The sequence below is a fragment of the Fonsecaea multimorphosa genome (genome assembly GCF_000836435.1).
Source record: "Fonsecaea multimorphosa CBS 102226 unplaced genomic scaffold supercont1.46, whole genome shotgun sequence".
Classification (NCBI taxonomy): domain Eukaryota; kingdom Fungi; phylum Ascomycota; class Eurotiomycetes; order Chaetothyriales; family Herpotrichiellaceae; genus Fonsecaea; species Fonsecaea multimorphosa.
This window is the reverse complement of record NW_015971680.1, coordinates 125,452-141,701: the sequence shown is the minus strand read 5'-3', so window position 1 is coordinate 141,701 and position 16,250 is coordinate 125,452. Positions and strand designations below refer to the sequence as shown.

The window sequence follows — 16,250 nt, the reverse complement described above, 5'->3', positions numbered from 1 at the left end:
CCAGCGAAGGGATCATAAACTTCGACTTCCTCTATACCGGGTGCAAGCCAGCAGAAAGTATGAACTTCAAAATTTGCTGCGAAATGCCGTCTCGCTTGTTTGACTGCCAACAATGGAGCAAACCGACGGAAGAATATATCAGCTCCTGGGCCATTCTGGATGTATCATTGTACTTGCAGGGATACAATCAGATTCCCCAGACCAGCCTTTCTCGGGCCTTGGAGCCTCCTGGAACTTCTCCTGCAGGGTAACCCTGTTAGTCGCGACTTAGAGCGTGCAGTAAGTAGCAGGCTGGTGCTTACTTTATGCTGAACTAATTGAACCTTTGGAAAGGGCTAGGCTTCATCTTCCACACCTAGGATCAGTGTAAGAGGTTCCAAGCAGGGTTTTTTGGTGATGAATGGTCTCAGCTAGCTGCTGGTTGACTTCGTCCAGGCTCCCTCAGAGGTTCCCTTCGCTTAATGAAGAAACTATCAAGAAAGGAAAGGTTTGAAGATCATGACTGACTGGCAAGACGTCAAGACTTCGACTGGTGGGAATCTTGGTCGGCTGGAAGCCTTGCTGTGTCCAGACACGCCAGTTTGGCTGGACCTCGATTAGTCTGTTTGAACCTCGCCTCCCTTTATCCAACCTATAACGCCGGGCCAAAACTCATAAGGATGGAATACGAGGCCGAAGTACAAGAAGAGCGAGATCTGTCTGTCGCAGTTAGCACAAGCCCTGCCTTCCCTTTTGTAGGACCGACTCTGGTCAACCTCGCCTCCTCAAAATGGGTGCCACTTATGTGACCGAGACCTCTGTGAGGGCGACGGGGATCACCATGATCATTCTGACCACCTTCGTCGCCGCCTTCCGCATCTTTGTCTCGGTCGAGCAGCAACGGAAGTTCAGTTGGGACGACGGCTGGCTTTTGGCCGCCTACATCTTCTTCCTAGCGCTTTCTATTCTGTACATCGTGGCCGCGCCGACAATGTTCAGACTCACTAAGCTTGCGAACGGGCAGATCCCACTGTACCCGACGGTCGCCGAAGACGGGCTCTTCATCCAGAAGATCTTCTTCGTCACGACCTCGGGATTGTGGCTCTGTCTGTGGAGTGTCAAGTTCTCCTTGATGGCCGTCTACAAAAAGTTGATGATAGCCTTGCCACGGAAGATCAGATTGTGGTGGGCTGTGGTTGTATTCTGCCTGGTGGTTCGTTGTCCCTCGACTTACTATACGACCTGGCTGATCTGGCTAGGTTCTGGCTGGCGCTATCACCTCCTCGATGCTGTCTTGTTCGAGCATGAAAGCTTGGTTCACAGCTGGTGCTTGCTCGACTCCGCGTGATGTCAAAGCTGCAAGTATCAGCCTTTGGTATGCTTATGCAGTTGACATCCTCACCGATCTCATGAGTCAGTATTCTTGTTCGACACGTGAAACAGCTACTAACAGAATGCCAGTAATGCTGCTGCCCCTCGACCTCATCTGGAAATTGAAAATGCCGCGGACTCAGAAAATGAGCATCGGTGCTCTCTTCTGCCTGGGATTTGTTTGCATCGTGGTAGCGACAATTCGAGTCAAGGAGCTTGGGAGCACGGTCAACAACAGTCAACCCAGCACAACTTGGCTAGCGCTATGGGGCATCGTCGAGTCCTCTATAGGTAGAGTGCTCCCTTGCCTCCATGCGTTCCCAGACCTGATCGTTTCCCAGCTGTTTTAATTGGCTGCGGCCCAGGCCTTTACCGTAAAGCCAGAGCGATCTATCAAACTCGTCATGGATCGAGACCCTCTCGCGGCTATGACCGATATGCAAACAGCAATTCCGCCAGAGTCCAGTCGCAAAGCATTGCTCTCGAAAGTTATCAATCGAAGAAAGCTCGTACGAACATTACATCAAATATCAACGACGCTGCCAGCAGTCAAGAAGAGTTGGCAAATACAAACCTTGAGCCTGGTATCGGCGATACCAAGATGGCAACTGAGAGCATCAAAGAGCGTGACGTGGATTCCGTGCGCCATTGGGATGACAGGCCTCATGCATATTAAAAGCGCTGATACTACGCTTGGTGCAGTGCTGGCTGTTGCCTGGGCACGATACAAACCAAGGAAAGCCGCCCGTGGAATCGCGGCCATCGTTCAGCACAGCGAATACAATCTCCTGCGCGCAATCTGGAGGCAAAAATAATCTCGAACGAATCAACTACTACTCATCTATCCACCGCCACCCACCAAGGCGTCTACAAGGATTACGCCCTTTGTTGTCAATGACTTGCAAGCAGATGTGTACGAATTTAAAGCGACGATTGACTGGCAAAAACACTCTGAGATCTTGATCAAAAGTTTGTGGGCATACGTTTGAACGACCCACGTTTATTCATACGACATGTTGTTACCAGCAATCTCAATATCTAAAGTAGCGTTAAATATCTGCAGAGACACTTGGGGCCTTGTTAACCACCAAGCGTCCTATGACATAGTGTCCTCTAGGAATGCCATCTGTACAGACTCTTCCCAAACCAATCTGTACGCTCTAGCCCCTCAGAATCTCTGTTTCTGTTTTGAGATCTGGGCACCTGTCGGTTTGTCCTGAAGCCTGACTCGACCAATTTGAGCTGTAAATGTACAAACCTGAGCCTGGACTTGGAGAACGAACCGGTCGCAACCGTGAGCCTGTATATGCGCCCTTCAGGTGCCATACATACGGAGACCTTTGGCACTCATCCGTCACAGAATATGGATTTAGACGGTGCAGTACATTGTACAGATTCCAACGATGTGGAGAGTGCAGGGCCCACACGTGGCTTACCCGTCAGATAGCCACTCTACGAGGCGCTTAGGTCAACACGATGATCTTGTCAGCGGCATCTAATGATGGCTCTGCCAAAGGCTTTTTGTTAGTTGTGCAAGCCGGTGAGATGAGGCAAGTAAAGTGACGAGGCGCTAATATTTACTAGGTAGTTACAAGGGCAGATTGTAGACTCTGAGAAGGGCAGGTTTACCGTTCTCTACAGTATCACTTTCCTCAACCATCCCTTACTCTTCCACTTATCCTATTGACAAACCGTCTTACTCTCTTCCGCTTTCTCTATCCCTTCGAGTCAGCCCGTGTAAGTCTTGGCCGGGACGGTACAGCACATTGCTATGCATCTCTCTCTTCCCCAAGTGGCTGCTAACTCGCTATCGAGAGACCGATAACAGCAGGAACCCACCTCAAGCTTGCAGCCCTGAATTTCCCGCAAGTGAATTTTCCAGGAGGAGAATAAACGTCCCTCGGCCACTATCTTCCCGTACTCGGACCGCCGGAGACCAACAACAGCCAATATCCGCGCGAAGTAGCTCGATGTCGCGATATGTACCGGAAGATCAGGACTTGGGTAACGAAGGATCGCCTAGTGCGTCAGAGAATCTCGTGGCTGGAAACGGCTAGATACTGATGCAGATGAGGTGGATAAGATCCAGTCAAAGGCCAGCACATGTTTCCATCTTTCTGCCACCTCATCACCACAGACTGCCTTCATGCATGCATATATCCCCGCATCCCGAAGATCAACATGCGAGGCACCTGTTCTGATGCCCGTGTTGTTGGAGTGCCTGAAGGGAAATGCATTGGCATCTGCTTTTCCTCCAACTGGACCATTTCGTTGGCTGTCCACATGCAGGTGTTCAATGCATCACCCTATCATTTGCCTTTCTTCAGTATCATTAATGACGCGAGATCCCACTGACCTGCATGCCGAGAGCAGACGACTGCCGGTTTATCAAGTCGACTTGGTGATACCGCAGGATTCCTTTGCATAAAATGGTCTCGCCTCTACCGTGTCTCTTCTTCCACTGGACGTCGTCTTCTCCATCCATGGATCAAGGTTTGTTTTCTTCCCTCTAGCCTTTGATCCAATCCTATCACTTTGAGCCAGCACACCCAGACTACTGTCGAGATCATGGATCTGCGTATGTCGCCTCCCACTCCAGCAATCCCAGCGGCATGCCCTCATGCAGATGGAGTTATATGGCGGAGCAGGCTTTTATTACGATGTGACATGGATACCAGTCCTACGGATCGGGTAAGAGCATCAACGAGAATGGATTGCCCAGCGCAACTATCGCAGATGCTAGCTGTGGCCGAGGTTGTCTGAAAAATGCACGTCGAGAACATGGGAGACTGCCGTTCCAATGTCCCCGCAGCTGAAAAGCAGAGATACTCCCCTTCTGGGACCCATCTTCTGCTTCTTCTCTGTCTTACAACATTCCTTTGCCGCGTAACTCATCATGGCTACTACCGAGCCCTTACTCACAGAACCCAGCAGTCTCCTCCCGCTTGACACTAAGCTCGCGGGGAATACAGTCTCTGACCCACTTGAGCATGACGGGGAACACGGTCTCGAATTAAGTTCCCGAGATTCGAAGGTCCAAGCCCAAGTGGCGGTGACGGATGTATCTTCAGGTCAAAGCAGTTCGGAGGAAAATGACCTTAGCCCTCTAAATCCAGAGCCACTGCCCGTCGTTGAGTCTCCAATTTCGGACGTGGTTGATCTTGATCCTACAGCCAAATCCCTGCCAACACGGCAAGACTCAGCCTGCTATTTAGATGAAAAGTCTGCAGGCGCACCTGTCATCGATGACATCGAGCATGAAGACTTCAAGGACCTCCCTGGAGCAGCATCTGCCGACGCGGCCATACTTGAAAGCCCTACGCCAAATGTGTCGGCGCTTATCATCGACCTCGGTGATGTTTTGTGCAACTGGACCGCACCAGAAGCGCTGCCAGTCTCGCCAGCAATGCTTCATCGGCTCCTCAAGACCCGTTTCTGGCATGAATACGACTCAGGTGTGATCACACAGGATGAATGCTACAGCCGTCTTGCCACACAGTACGGGCTTTTGTTATCTGATGTGGCAGAGGCGTTCAAGCAAGCCGCGCAATCTCTCAGTCCTGATGAAGAGGTCTTTGGCATGATCCGAGATCTGAAAAAGACTTACCGGGGCTCGTTGAAAGTCTACCTGATGTCAAACATTCCCTTGCCCGAGTGGAAGGCCTTGGAAATGGACACACGATACGATTGGACCTTGTTCGACGGCTTTTTTATCTCTGCCCAAGTGGGCATGTGTAAACCCGAGCTTGGATTCTTCCGGCATGTTCTCAGCCAGATCAACAAGAAGCCGAAGGATATCATTTTCGTGGATGACAACGCTGAAAACATCCTCGCAGCTCGATCGCTGGGCATCAAATGCCTCAGACACAAGAATGCTGATGGATTAAGGCAATTCTTCCACCATATTTTCGATGACGGAGTCGATCGAGGACGGCAGTGGTTGCAGAGGAACGCGAAGAACATGTGGTGCGTGACTCCTGAAGGACGGGAAGTGAGAGACAATTTTGCCCAGCTCTTCTTGTACGAAGCCGCTGGTGATTTGTGAGTTTGACGCACCCAAGTGGGAGAATCGTCATGTTACGTGCTAACATCCGGATGTCAAGAAACCTTGTCTCTTTGACCTTCTATGAACGGACATGGAATTACTACATTGGTGAGATGTTGTCGAGACTGGGTGTCCCTCACCAGCTCTACGGAAACTGACCAATGTGAAAGAGAAACCCATCGATACCGTGGAAAAGCACCCCGACGATATCGATACCACTTCGTTGGCGATGATCCTCCTGCCTCACGACGTCGAAAAAGCTTACTCAATCCTCGATGAAGTCTTGTTGTATACTAACAGAGACGGTATTATTCTGGTGAGTGTTCTCCTTGAACTGGCCTCCCTTCCGGACCCGAGACCGACCTTTACAGACATATTTCGACAACAAACGCCCCCGCATCGATCCCGCTGTTTGTGTCAATGCCCTTCGCTTCTTCTACAAGTATGGGCGAGACGACCTGCCAGCATTGCAGCCCACAAAAGCTTGGGTTTCAGACGTCCTGTTCTACCGAGCATACCTTGATGGAACGTATTACTACCCCAGTGGAGACGTCTTCTTGTACCTATTCAGCCGCCTCCTCAGCGCAAATCCCGAGAGCGACATTTACCGCAGCACTTGCGCTCTTCTACGCGAACGATTGCAAGAACGAATAGGCTCACCGGGAGATGCGGTGGAGCTGGCTATGCGAGTCATTGCGTGTCTTGACATGGGTCTCAAGAATGATGTTGACCTGAAGAAGCTGGAAGCACTACAGGAAGAAGATGGCGGGTGGCCGATTGGCTGGCTTTGCCAGACGGGGAAGATCAGTCTGAAGATTGGGAGTCGAGGTGTCGCGACGGCATTGGCGGTCAAAGCCATTGAGATGGCGCGGAAATATTGAGGAAGAGAAGATCAAGACGATCAGCATCCCGGATACGTGGCCTCAGACAATACGGGCGGCAGCGGGGACATGTCGACATGCCCCGATCTGGGTTCGTTATTGGTCATGCAGCCTCTCTCAATGCTTCTGTGATACGGAGTTTAGAACACACAAATTCATACAGTTAGACAATGGCAAGGCTGGTATTCAGTTGGTCATTCCTACGAGATTCGAGATTCGAGATTCGCGTACGAGGAGAATGGTTTTTCCGATGCTAACCGACGGATTGTAAACTAGCCAGATATGATTGGCTGTGAGACCTTCCCCATCGGGATGCGGGGGTGCAAGGGAAGAAGCGTGGACTACGTCATTGGACAAGGCTGACAGCCAACGAGACTCGAGGCCTGCGAGGTCACCAGTCACCAGTCACTCACCAAGCAGCAAGCCACTTTCTGCCTCTTTGTCAGGGCACCTTTGGCCTTACAAACCCGCCAACTTTCATCTCAGTTCCTCAGCGCTGAAGAATCACCCTCCTTCTTCTATTTCTCACACACCAAACACCTGTAAACCATTTCCACGACAGATTGATCCCTTGAAGTTGATCTCGTAGTCGCGACAGATTCATCCCTTGACTATGGCCGCCGCTCAAGTCTGCCCCGTGGTTGGCACCACAAACACGGTCCTCCCTCCCTCACACCCCGAGTTCGACATGGACAAGCCTGGCCAGGTCTGCCCCGTCACCAAAGCCACCACAGACCATCATCACAACCTGCACAAGCACCCAGGTATCTTCGACTCGAGCAACCAAGACCTCGCCAACGCCGACAACTGCCCTGCGCTCTCCAAGATTGTCAGCCGTCCTGAGCAGCAGGCCATGGACGAAGCCATCTGCCCTGTTGTTGGTACCGTCTCGAGTGTCTTGCCTCCGAACCATCCGTCGACGAGCAGCGCAAAAGATGGTGATGTCTGCCCCGTCACCAACGCCAAGTTCGAGCATCACAAGGACAAGGTGCATGAGCACCCCAGCCTTGAGACTGCCGCGAAGGGTGCGGTTTGTCCAGTGGTTGGAAGGAAGGCTTGAAAGAGCTCGGGAGTATACTTCCGGAACAATATGTTGGGCGGGGTGTCGCAGTGAAATGCTACTTCTATATGTCTCTCTCACGGGTATAACAATCTTGTACACTGTGGTGGCTCACTCTGATGGTTATCTAAAGATGTGGTGGATCTCAACATTCACTCAAATGGGCATACTTGTACTAGCACCGGTCATAACAAAGTCACTAGATGCCAGTTTTATGTTGTACCACAAACAGAGCCATTTCCTCTACATCGAGAATGACATGCCCGTACCTAATCCTGCTACTTCGGCAGAACTATATTCCGATACCGACATTTTCGAGTAAATTCAGGTAAGTACCTACCTTAGTAGCTTCATTCGCACCATCTTTTTCATCAGGCCCAACCAGCACTCGTGTGAGAGATCTATCAACTCGATAACACTGAAACCAATTCTAGACTTCATTGCTGCATACAGTTCGGCCACTTGCCGTGTCTTGTGACTTTGTGGGCCGGTAGCCGCAGTCCTTGGAGCGGTCGATCATCCTTGCTGATTGCTCGGGGTTGGTGCTTGTGGAAGGCTGGAGGCTAGATATGCAAGACGTTCGCACTATCCAATCCTGGAGTCGGTCCAAGGAGGGATCTTCTTCCTATCTGCAAGGTGGAAAGAATGCTACCCACAGTCGGGCCATGTCGCATTATGTGCCAGTGCGGAGATCAGAGACCTCAGTCGGCCTTGTCCTTGGGAAACGGAACAGGGGGGTATCTTTTCTTGATAAGACATTCGGTAGGTGGTATGCAGATTGTTCTATCTGCTTGATGTCGGCTATTGCAAAGGCAGAGCGCTCTCTCAACCCCTGTGTGCAATATAAAACCTCCTGCAAGGCCGTCAAGAACGTGTCTCATTTTTACAATTGCCAATATCTTCTGCGTCAGAACGCTGGCATGCGAGAAAGCACAACTCGATCACTCCGACTCCGCCCTTCAATCAACTCGCAGGTATCAAACGAGAATCATGGGCCAATGGACCCGTCCAACGGGACCTTTGTCTCGCCTTGTCCCCACATCGCAGATGGCGCTCCTCGTTGCTGTCGTCTCAGTCTCAGTTGTCGACTCGGTGCTGTTGGGTTACGACAGTTCGATCATGGGCAGTCTCAATGTGATGCCGACATACCAGAAGTACTTCACTCTGACCACGGCCACTAAGTCGCTGAACACGGCAATCTCCTATGTCGGAGGGTCCTGTTCTGCTCTCCTTGCTGGATTCGTCGTCGGCTGGATTGGCAGGTGGAAAAGCATCATGCTTTCTTGCGTGCTCACTCTTATTGGCGCAGTCATTCAAACTGCGGCCCAGAATATCGGCATGTTTATTGCTGGGCGTTTCATTGTTGGTGAGTGTCGAGCAAGCCGAGACACACTACGAGCACCGCAATGTCTAACCTGAGACAAGGATTTGGCCTGGGCTTTGCCCAAACATCATGCCCGACATACGTGGCCGAGACTGCTCCTCCAAAGCACCGCGCAGTGGCATTAGGTCTGTACTATGCCTGCTGGGGTGTTGGGACCCTTGTTGCTTCAGGGGTTTGCTACTCGGTAAGCTTTTTGATGATTGTTCCCGGGCCACTGCTCAACCATGGTTTATTATGCAGACGCAACACTACTCGTCCACATGGGCCTGGAGAACCCCGAGCTTGGTCCAAATAATCCCTAGCATCCTGTGCATGATCGTCCTACTGTTCCTCCCGGAGTCACCCAGATTTCTCATTGACCATGATCGGCATGATGAGGCCTTGGAGGTACTGGCAGCGCTCAACGCCAATGGTGACAAAGATTCTCCCGTCGTTCTGGTGCAGTACCGTGAAATAACCGACACGATTGCCTGGGAGAAGAGCCAGCAGCTGTCCTGGCGACAAGCTTTCAGCACCAAAGCGAACCGGAAGCGCATCATCATCACCGCTACATTTTCCATTATCGTTATGCTTCCAGGAACGAACATCATTACCTTCTACTTTGGTACCATGCTGGTATGTTCATCTTTGATGGCAGGATAACTCAAGGGTGCTGACTTTGTGCATAACAGTCACAAGCTGGTATCACTGATCCAACCACTCAACTGGAAATCAATATCATACTGACCTCGTGGACATTGGTCGTCTCTCTAGTCGGCGCATGGTATGCCGACTCTCTGGGCAGGAAGACGCTCTGCGTGATCAGCCTCGCAGGCCAGATTGTGACCTTCTTTATTCTCGCGGGACTCACCGCGGTATATGGCAACTCAACTGATAAGTCAGGAATATATGGCACCATAGCGATGATATTCCTCTACAACGCAGCATATGCGTACGGAATTACGCCGCTCACGGTGCTTTACCCGCCCGAAGTACTATCATACTCTCTGAGATCAGTTGGTATGGGTTTGTATACTCTGACCACGAAGCTCTCGGGCCTGCTTGTGACGATGGCATTTCCCTTCGCCCTGGATGCCATTGGATGGAAGACGTACATTATCAATGCGAGTGCGGATATCGTGATGATGGTCGGCGTTATCTGGTATTGGGTCGAGACAAGAGGCCTTACCCTTGAAGAGGTGGACAAGGTGTTTGACGGCATCAAGCATTCCGACGTGCCTGATTTGAAGGCAGTTACTGAAGGGGAAGTCGAAGTTGGTTCCGAGTTGCTGAAGACAGTAACGAGCATTGTGGAGAATCAGGAAGTTGTGATAAAGTCGGCAAAGTGAGTCGATAGGAAAATACGGTCTAGGCTTGCTTGGACATGAAGCGTTCAAGGTGTGCCGGAATGCGTGGATGCATATCAGTGGCCATGCATCCATGATCCATGATAGTTGTCTCCAACCAGAGGCCCGAACCTGTCTGTATCTGGGCAATGATAAGAGAAGGGCGGAGAAGAGCGTAAGAACAATGTCTCTGTTTCCCTAACTGTCCTCTTATCAAAATGCCTTGCATGCCCTAAAGTTTTGCTGCGGGAGAATAGTATAGCATCCCGCTAGCCGTCTGGTATCCATCTGGTATCCATCTTGTGCGGGGAACTAGGATATAGGGGAGTTGGCCGCGGTATCAGGGAACTCGATATCAGGACTCCTTCTTGGGCGGTTGATGCCCTTGTCCGAACGTGGAGGACTTCTGACACCTATTCTCTCCCCCTATCCCCAAGATATACCGAGGAAGGGCCTCTTTCAACTCGTTCGAAGCGCAGCATGGCAGAATCAACACCCATCCCCGTTGTCTCGTTCGCGAGATTCCTCACCGGCGACCGTGCGGACCAGCAACAAGTGGCCCGACAAGTCTATGATGCATTCTCTGAGGTTGGGTTTATCTATCTGAAGGACCACGGCATTCCCCAGACAAGGGTTGATGAGATCTTCGCTCTGGTAGGTTACCACTGACACAACCTGTGCGCGCTGGGTAATCCGGCGGGCCCCCTTTTTGGCGACAGCCTTACTTGGCCTGCCTGTCTTTCACCATTTTCGTCCACACCCACTGCCATTCTGCCCTCAGATTGAGCATCAGATTTGCCGTCGACACAAGTCATCAGCATGTGGCTCTAGTTCTGACTTTATCTTTCATACAGGCTGAAAAGTTCTTCTCCCTTCCCTTGAGCACCAAGCTCGCGTACAAGCTCTCCAATGCGCACGTCAACCAGGGATACACTGCTGATGGAGCTGAAGGGGTCAACGATCACAAGGAATGCTACGAGCACCGTCGGTTCACGAACGAGCTGTGCCCTTCGGAAAGCGACATGCCGGGCTTCAAATCCACGCTCGATGACTTCTACAAGCAATGCTTCTCCCTCGCGATGAATGTGCTCAAGTGTCTCGCCATGGTGATGGACCTCGGGGACGATTTCTTCGAGGGCATCACGAAGAAAGCGGACCCGCAGATGCGGCTACTTCACTATCCACCGATCGAGCGCAGTGTGATCGAGCAGAAGGGCCACGCGAGGATCAATGCCCACACGGACTTTGGGCTGTGCACGTTGCTGTTCCAGGACGGCGTTGGCGGGTTGGAGGTGGACCCGTCGCACGAGAACAAATTCGTCCCGGCTCCGCCCATTCCAGGCGCCGTGTTGATCAATATCGCCGACCTGCTGCAGCGGTACACCAACGGACGGGTCAAATCCACGCGGCATCGGGTCGTCAGTCCGTCGCTGGACCAGTTCAAGGACTGCGACGTCTTGCCGTCCCGATACAGCATTCCTTTCTTTGTGCATCCGGACCCTGAGACGCTCATCGACCCAATCCTCTTGAACGAGGGCGAGGTTAAGTTGTACGAGCCGGTGAATGCGGGCCAGTGGAGGGACTGGAAGACAGCTACTAACTATAGACTCAAAAGTGAGAACGGCGAGGAGGTGAGCTTGAGGAGCGTGGCGGTTGAGACTTGAGAGGTTGGCTTGGTCAAAACATGCCTCCCAAAGAGTTCTTGTCGTCTCCTCAAGTATATATGGATGCATGTGTGCAACTGTCTATTGGAGAGGTTGTTTACATGTATCTATGAATCGAGCTGAAAGGGTACCTATATACGTAGCAAATAAAGAGGCAGGGGATGTATCTCTTTGTAAAGGGGCATTCTCCTTTTCAACAGCAGCCTGTGGGCGCCCGCTGTGGAATACGTTATGTATACGAGGTACGCATATATAGTCGGTAGTTATACGTCTGTGCTTGCTGACGTGATGATAACTCCATACTGTATACTTCGACTAGTCTATGCTGTACTAGGTAGAGAGTGGCTCTCCACGATGTTCTCATAATAGTGATGACCGCCGTGTGGCCGGGTGTCAGAATGCGTAACTTCAAACCCAGTTCTGACTGACTACCCAGGTACTCAGACACGGCACTATATCTTACAAACATCGCTCCCTCCTCCCTCGCCACGGCCAGTTATTCAAAACCACCCAGCTCACCTGCGGAGTCGTCGATGGTGGACTTCCGCTGCAGATACAGTTCTCCAAAGGCAGCTTGGTGAGGTCAAGAATGAATTGTCATCCCCATCGAAACCAATGAACGCCTCAAACACCGTCAACAACCCTCAACGGCCTCACGCTTCCCGTAGAAGATGGTCAGAAAGACATGGGCATTCTGCATAGAAACAAGGGTCATACCAGAGTCAGGCGGCCAGGGCAGGTGATGTTATGTTGACTTGGGCGCAGCCAAGGATCCTTGCTTCCTTGCAACAGGAGGACACGTTGTTGCAGTCTATGTCGTACGACTGTGAGCGTATCCCACGTCCTGTGCGCCCTCCTTCAATGACCGTGAGCACATCTTTGCAGCTCCCGCAACAGATTCAACAGGTCGGTGCATCCCCTGTTCTCACATCATGAACCTGCATCACAGGTTTCGGCGTACGAAGTCGCAAGAGGAACGTGTTCAATGACCATCAAGCAACGTTACGATGCACGCGAGCATCACGCGAGCTCGACGCCCGCAGCGACTCCTCGCCTGAAACCCTTTCAAGACCTTTTGTAGGCTGGGGATTGGCATGTCTCGTTAATACCTAAACAATATACAGGAGGCGACATTTCCTCCTCTTCTCCGACACGTTGACTGCGTTCAAGCGTTGGCCCTTCACGCTTCAAGGCTGGCAGTCGCGAGATTCAACCCAACGTCCAGGCGCAAAGTTGTCGAGCCACGTGCATCAGCACTTCGAAATTCCTGCAATTGTTCTCTCGCAATTTCAGGTCATGGCCGTCCGCACACCTTGTTTTAGGACACAAATCCTCCCCCACCCCCGGGAGTGGGGACCAGCTATCAGAACGCTGTGGCCGAAGTCAGCATGAGCGATTCCTTGATGGCAAGCTGGCGGTGGTGTTCTCGGTAGGCCGCAAACGGTCTGTGACAGGCGCAGGAGAGAATATCAATCATTATGCCCTGGAGGAAAGCTGCTCGATCTATGGTCTTTCGCACGTTGACATGAAAAAGACAGCAGCAGCTGGATGTCCTTGGAGAAATTCGAGTCACATTCCAATCCAGCACCGTCGGCTTCTTGTACGAGAGGCCACACAGTCAAACCCTCCGTGGATTACCCGCCGCCGTCGGCACCCGATATCGCTGCCCTGGGTGGAGTATTGAGATCCTCTCTTCTCGTCCCCAACCTCGTGCTTGTCGTCATGTGGGCAATTAGAGAGCGAAGCTCATATCCACACGGTAGATCGGCATCTGAAACTTCGATTCGGCCATTCTCCGACGATCCTATTTGGGGTGTACGGCGTACGATCTCGACGTTCCTTTCCCTCGCCGTACAAAAACTCTAGATGAAATCCGAATTCTCGATTTCACGATGTCTTTACTCTCCAGCCTTTGCGAATCACCAAAATGGCGTGGGCTTCTTCAGCATCGCAAGATGTTGAAGCAGGCGCCATACCTGTACGTGCAGAGGATCTGCCGTCCGAGAAGAAAGTCGTACTAGAGGATGAGAAAGCCGAAATCCTGGTCGGCTGGGACGGTCAGGACGATCCGGAAAACCCTCAAAACTGGTCGACCACGTTCAAATCCTGGGTCACTTTACAGCTAAGTCTACTGGCGTTTTCTGCCAGTCTGGCTTCCAGTATTATTGCACCAGCGAATCGAACAATAGCTGAATATGTCGGTGTGGGTGAGGAGGTTGTTGTTCTTAATGTCTCCCTCTACATGTAAGTTTCGTACCGGCCAGCTTGTCTCCCTAATGGTCCCGTATCTGATCGTGTGTCTAGCATTGGCTTCGCTTTTGGGCCCTTGATCTGGGGTAAGTCCTTCTAACTGATCTAGATCCGGAAACGGTGACACTGACTTTCTGATGCTGTAGGTCCTTCCAGCGAGGTCTGGGGCCGGCGATGGTCCATGTTGCCGGCAATGGCGTGCCTTGCTTGCTTCTCCATCGGTTGTGCCACAAGCCAAAACGCCCAGTCGATCTTCATCAACCGGTTCTTCAGCGGCTTTTTTGGCTCGGCCGCTGTCAGCAATGTCAATGCTGCATTGGGAGACATTTGGTCTCGAGAGGCTCGCGGGACCGCCGTCTGCATGTATGGCATGTGCGTCGTAGGAGGGCCGACCCTTGGTCCGACAATTGGCGCGGCCATCCTTGTCAATCCACATATGGGATGGCGATGGACCGAATATACGACTGCCATGCTCAATTTTGCCATTGTCGCGTTGACATACTTCTTTATGCCGGAGATGTATCCTCCGATTCTTTTGAAATGGAAGGCCCAGCGACTACGACGACAGACCGGCAACAATTCCTACTACCACCCTCACGAGAGGATCAAAGTTGACATCAAGTCCATCGTCACCAAGCAGCTGTCGCGACCACTGATGATGCTCTTCACTGAGCCAATGGTCACCTGCATCGCATTCTACGCATCCTTTGTCTATGCGATTCTCTACATGACACTTCAAGTCTTTCCGATCGTCTTTGAGGAGCAACGCAAGTGGTCGCCTGTTGTGGGCTCGCTGCCCTTCCTCGGGATGTTTATTGGGATAGTCTGCGCCACCGGGGTCAATCTTGGGAACCAGCCTAGATACATTCGCAAGTGCCGGGCCTCCAATGGAAGACCGGTCCCTGAAGCAAGACTCCCGCCTCTGGCGATTGGTGCTGTCATGATGGTGGTCGGTCTGTTCTGGTTCGCATGGACTGCTGCTCCAAATCATCCATGGCCTCTTCCTGTCGTTGCTGCCATGTTTATTGGTGGCGGGTTTAACGTCATCTTTCAGCAGTGTAGGCATTTCCCAGACTCTTTTTTGAGATACGCTGACGCATTGTCTAGGCATCAACTACCTGGTCGATGTGTACGGTCTCTACGCGGCCAGTGCCACGGCTGCCAACACCTTTCTGCGCAGTGTCCTTGCCGCAGGCCTTCCTCTTGCAGCGCGACCCTTGTATCATTCAATTGGAGTCGGCCCTGCAACGTCGATCCTTGGTGCTATAGCTTCCGTGATGCTCCCAGTGCCCTTCATCTTCATGAAGTATGGGATGTATCTCCGAAAGAAATCAAGTTTCGCCCCGGTCCCGGGTTAACACCGACCTGCCTTGCCTTTGAATCTTTCCCAATATTCCGGCAGCAGCAGGGTGTTGGGATATGGCTCAGACTCTCCGCCGCCCCTATGGCCGAAGGAGTACCGCAACTTCGTCAGGATTCTACAGACTTTGTCCCGTGGCAATGCCAGGAAGACGTTGATATAGATGACTCTACAGAGCACGCTTCGTCATCTAGGGGTCAGGCACTGTGGAGAAATCTACTCGTGGTCTCGAACAGAGCAAATGCCGATATACGAGCCTCCAACTCGTCTCTCAGTACACCGTTGCTTTGTGCGAACTAGGTTGTACCATTACAGGGTAGACCCACGCCGAAAACACGCCTCGTCCCCGTTGCTGGATTCGTCCCGCTACGGTGATCAATGCCGTCGTGGAAACTCCTCATCGCTGCATGCTGTTGAAGATTGTCACAGCTCGAGCCTGCAATTTTGACTCCCGACATGTGCGTTGCGAGACAGATCTACCTGGATGGGGAACGAGAACGACATCGAGCCCGCTCTCTGGGCCATTCGCTGCGTCGAGTTTTCCAGCACAGAGCATCTATATTGGCATCCGGGAAATGAGGCTCGCTGGGCACATTACAGGGGGTTGGTTAGGAAGCTGGAAGGAGTGGGTGGGTGAGCAAGTGAGCAGGGGAATAGGGAAGAGCAGATTACAATGAGGATCCTGATATGGAGGGAGGCCAGCGTCCGTGCGATGGGCTTGATAGAACGGATCACAAGGTCGAGCGGGTTGAATAGTATGAACTGTGAAAGTCAAAGTCAACAGGCTCGTGGACGAAAGTGTGGATTACAGGTTGAATGCGAGACAAGATCATGAATGAGTGAATAAATATAGTTCCTATGAATGTCGGTGTGAATGTCGATGTGAATGTCGATGTGAATGTCGATGTGAACGTCAATATCAAGAAACCAC

At 51.8% G+C, this 16,250-nt stretch overlaps 6 protein-coding genes across 6 annotated transcripts; all 6 read left to right on the top strand.

Annotated features, from left to right (window-relative positions):
• Positions 1-769: 769 nt before the first annotated feature.
• Positions 770-2,026, top strand: Z520_12042 (uncharacterized protein; the record flags this gene model as incomplete). The annotated part of the gene is made up of 4 exons (XM_016782529.1): positions 770-1,192; positions 1,239-1,392; positions 1,441-1,641; positions 1,692-2,026. 4 exons carry the CDS (start codon positions 770-772, stop codon positions 2,024-2,026), a joined length of 1,113 nt encoding a protein of 370 aa, XP_016626419.1.
• Positions 2,027-4,246: 2,220 nt separating this feature from the next.
• Positions 4,247-6,276, top strand: Z520_12041 (uncharacterized protein; the record flags this gene model as incomplete). Its single annotated transcript, XM_016782528.1, has 4 exons — positions 4,247-5,391; positions 5,454-5,503; positions 5,566-5,711; positions 5,767-6,276. 4 exons carry the CDS (start codon positions 4,247-4,249, stop codon positions 6,274-6,276), a joined length of 1,851 nt encoding a protein of 616 aa, XP_016626418.1.
• A 613-nt stretch (positions 6,277-6,889) lies between these two features.
• Z520_12040 (uncharacterized protein) lies at positions 6,890-7,336 on the top strand (the record flags this gene model as incomplete). The annotated part of the gene is made up of 1 exon (XM_016782527.1): positions 6,890-7,336. The coding sequence occupies one exon, from the start codon at positions 6,890-6,892 to the stop codon at positions 7,334-7,336; it is 447 nt and encodes a 148-aa protein (XP_016626417.1).
• Positions 7,337-8,383: 1,047 nt separating this feature from the next.
• Positions 8,384-10,048, top strand: Z520_12039 (uncharacterized protein; the record flags this gene model as incomplete). Its single annotated transcript, XM_016782526.1, has 4 exons — positions 8,384-8,702; positions 8,762-8,904; positions 8,961-9,335; positions 9,392-10,048. 4 exons carry the CDS (start codon positions 8,384-8,386, stop codon positions 10,046-10,048), a joined length of 1,494 nt encoding a protein of 497 aa, XP_016626416.1.
• Positions 10,049-10,525: 477 nt separating this feature from the next.
• On the top strand, positions 10,526-11,709 carry Z520_12038 (uncharacterized protein; the record flags this gene model as incomplete). The annotated part of the gene is made up of 2 exons (XM_016782525.1): positions 10,526-10,699; positions 10,900-11,709. The coding sequence occupies 2 exons, from the start codon at positions 10,526-10,528 to the stop codon at positions 11,707-11,709; spliced, it is 984 nt and encodes a 327-aa protein (XP_016626415.1).
• Positions 11,710-13,636: 1,927 nt separating this feature from the next.
• Z520_12037 (uncharacterized protein) lies at positions 13,637-15,317 on the top strand (the record flags this gene model as incomplete). Its single annotated transcript, XM_016782524.1, has 4 exons — positions 13,637-13,953; positions 14,014-14,045; positions 14,106-15,017; positions 15,067-15,317. The coding sequence occupies 4 exons, from the start codon at positions 13,637-13,639 to the stop codon at positions 15,315-15,317; spliced, it is 1,512 nt and encodes a 503-aa protein (XP_016626414.1).
• Between the last annotated feature and the right edge of the window lie 933 nt (positions 15,318-16,250).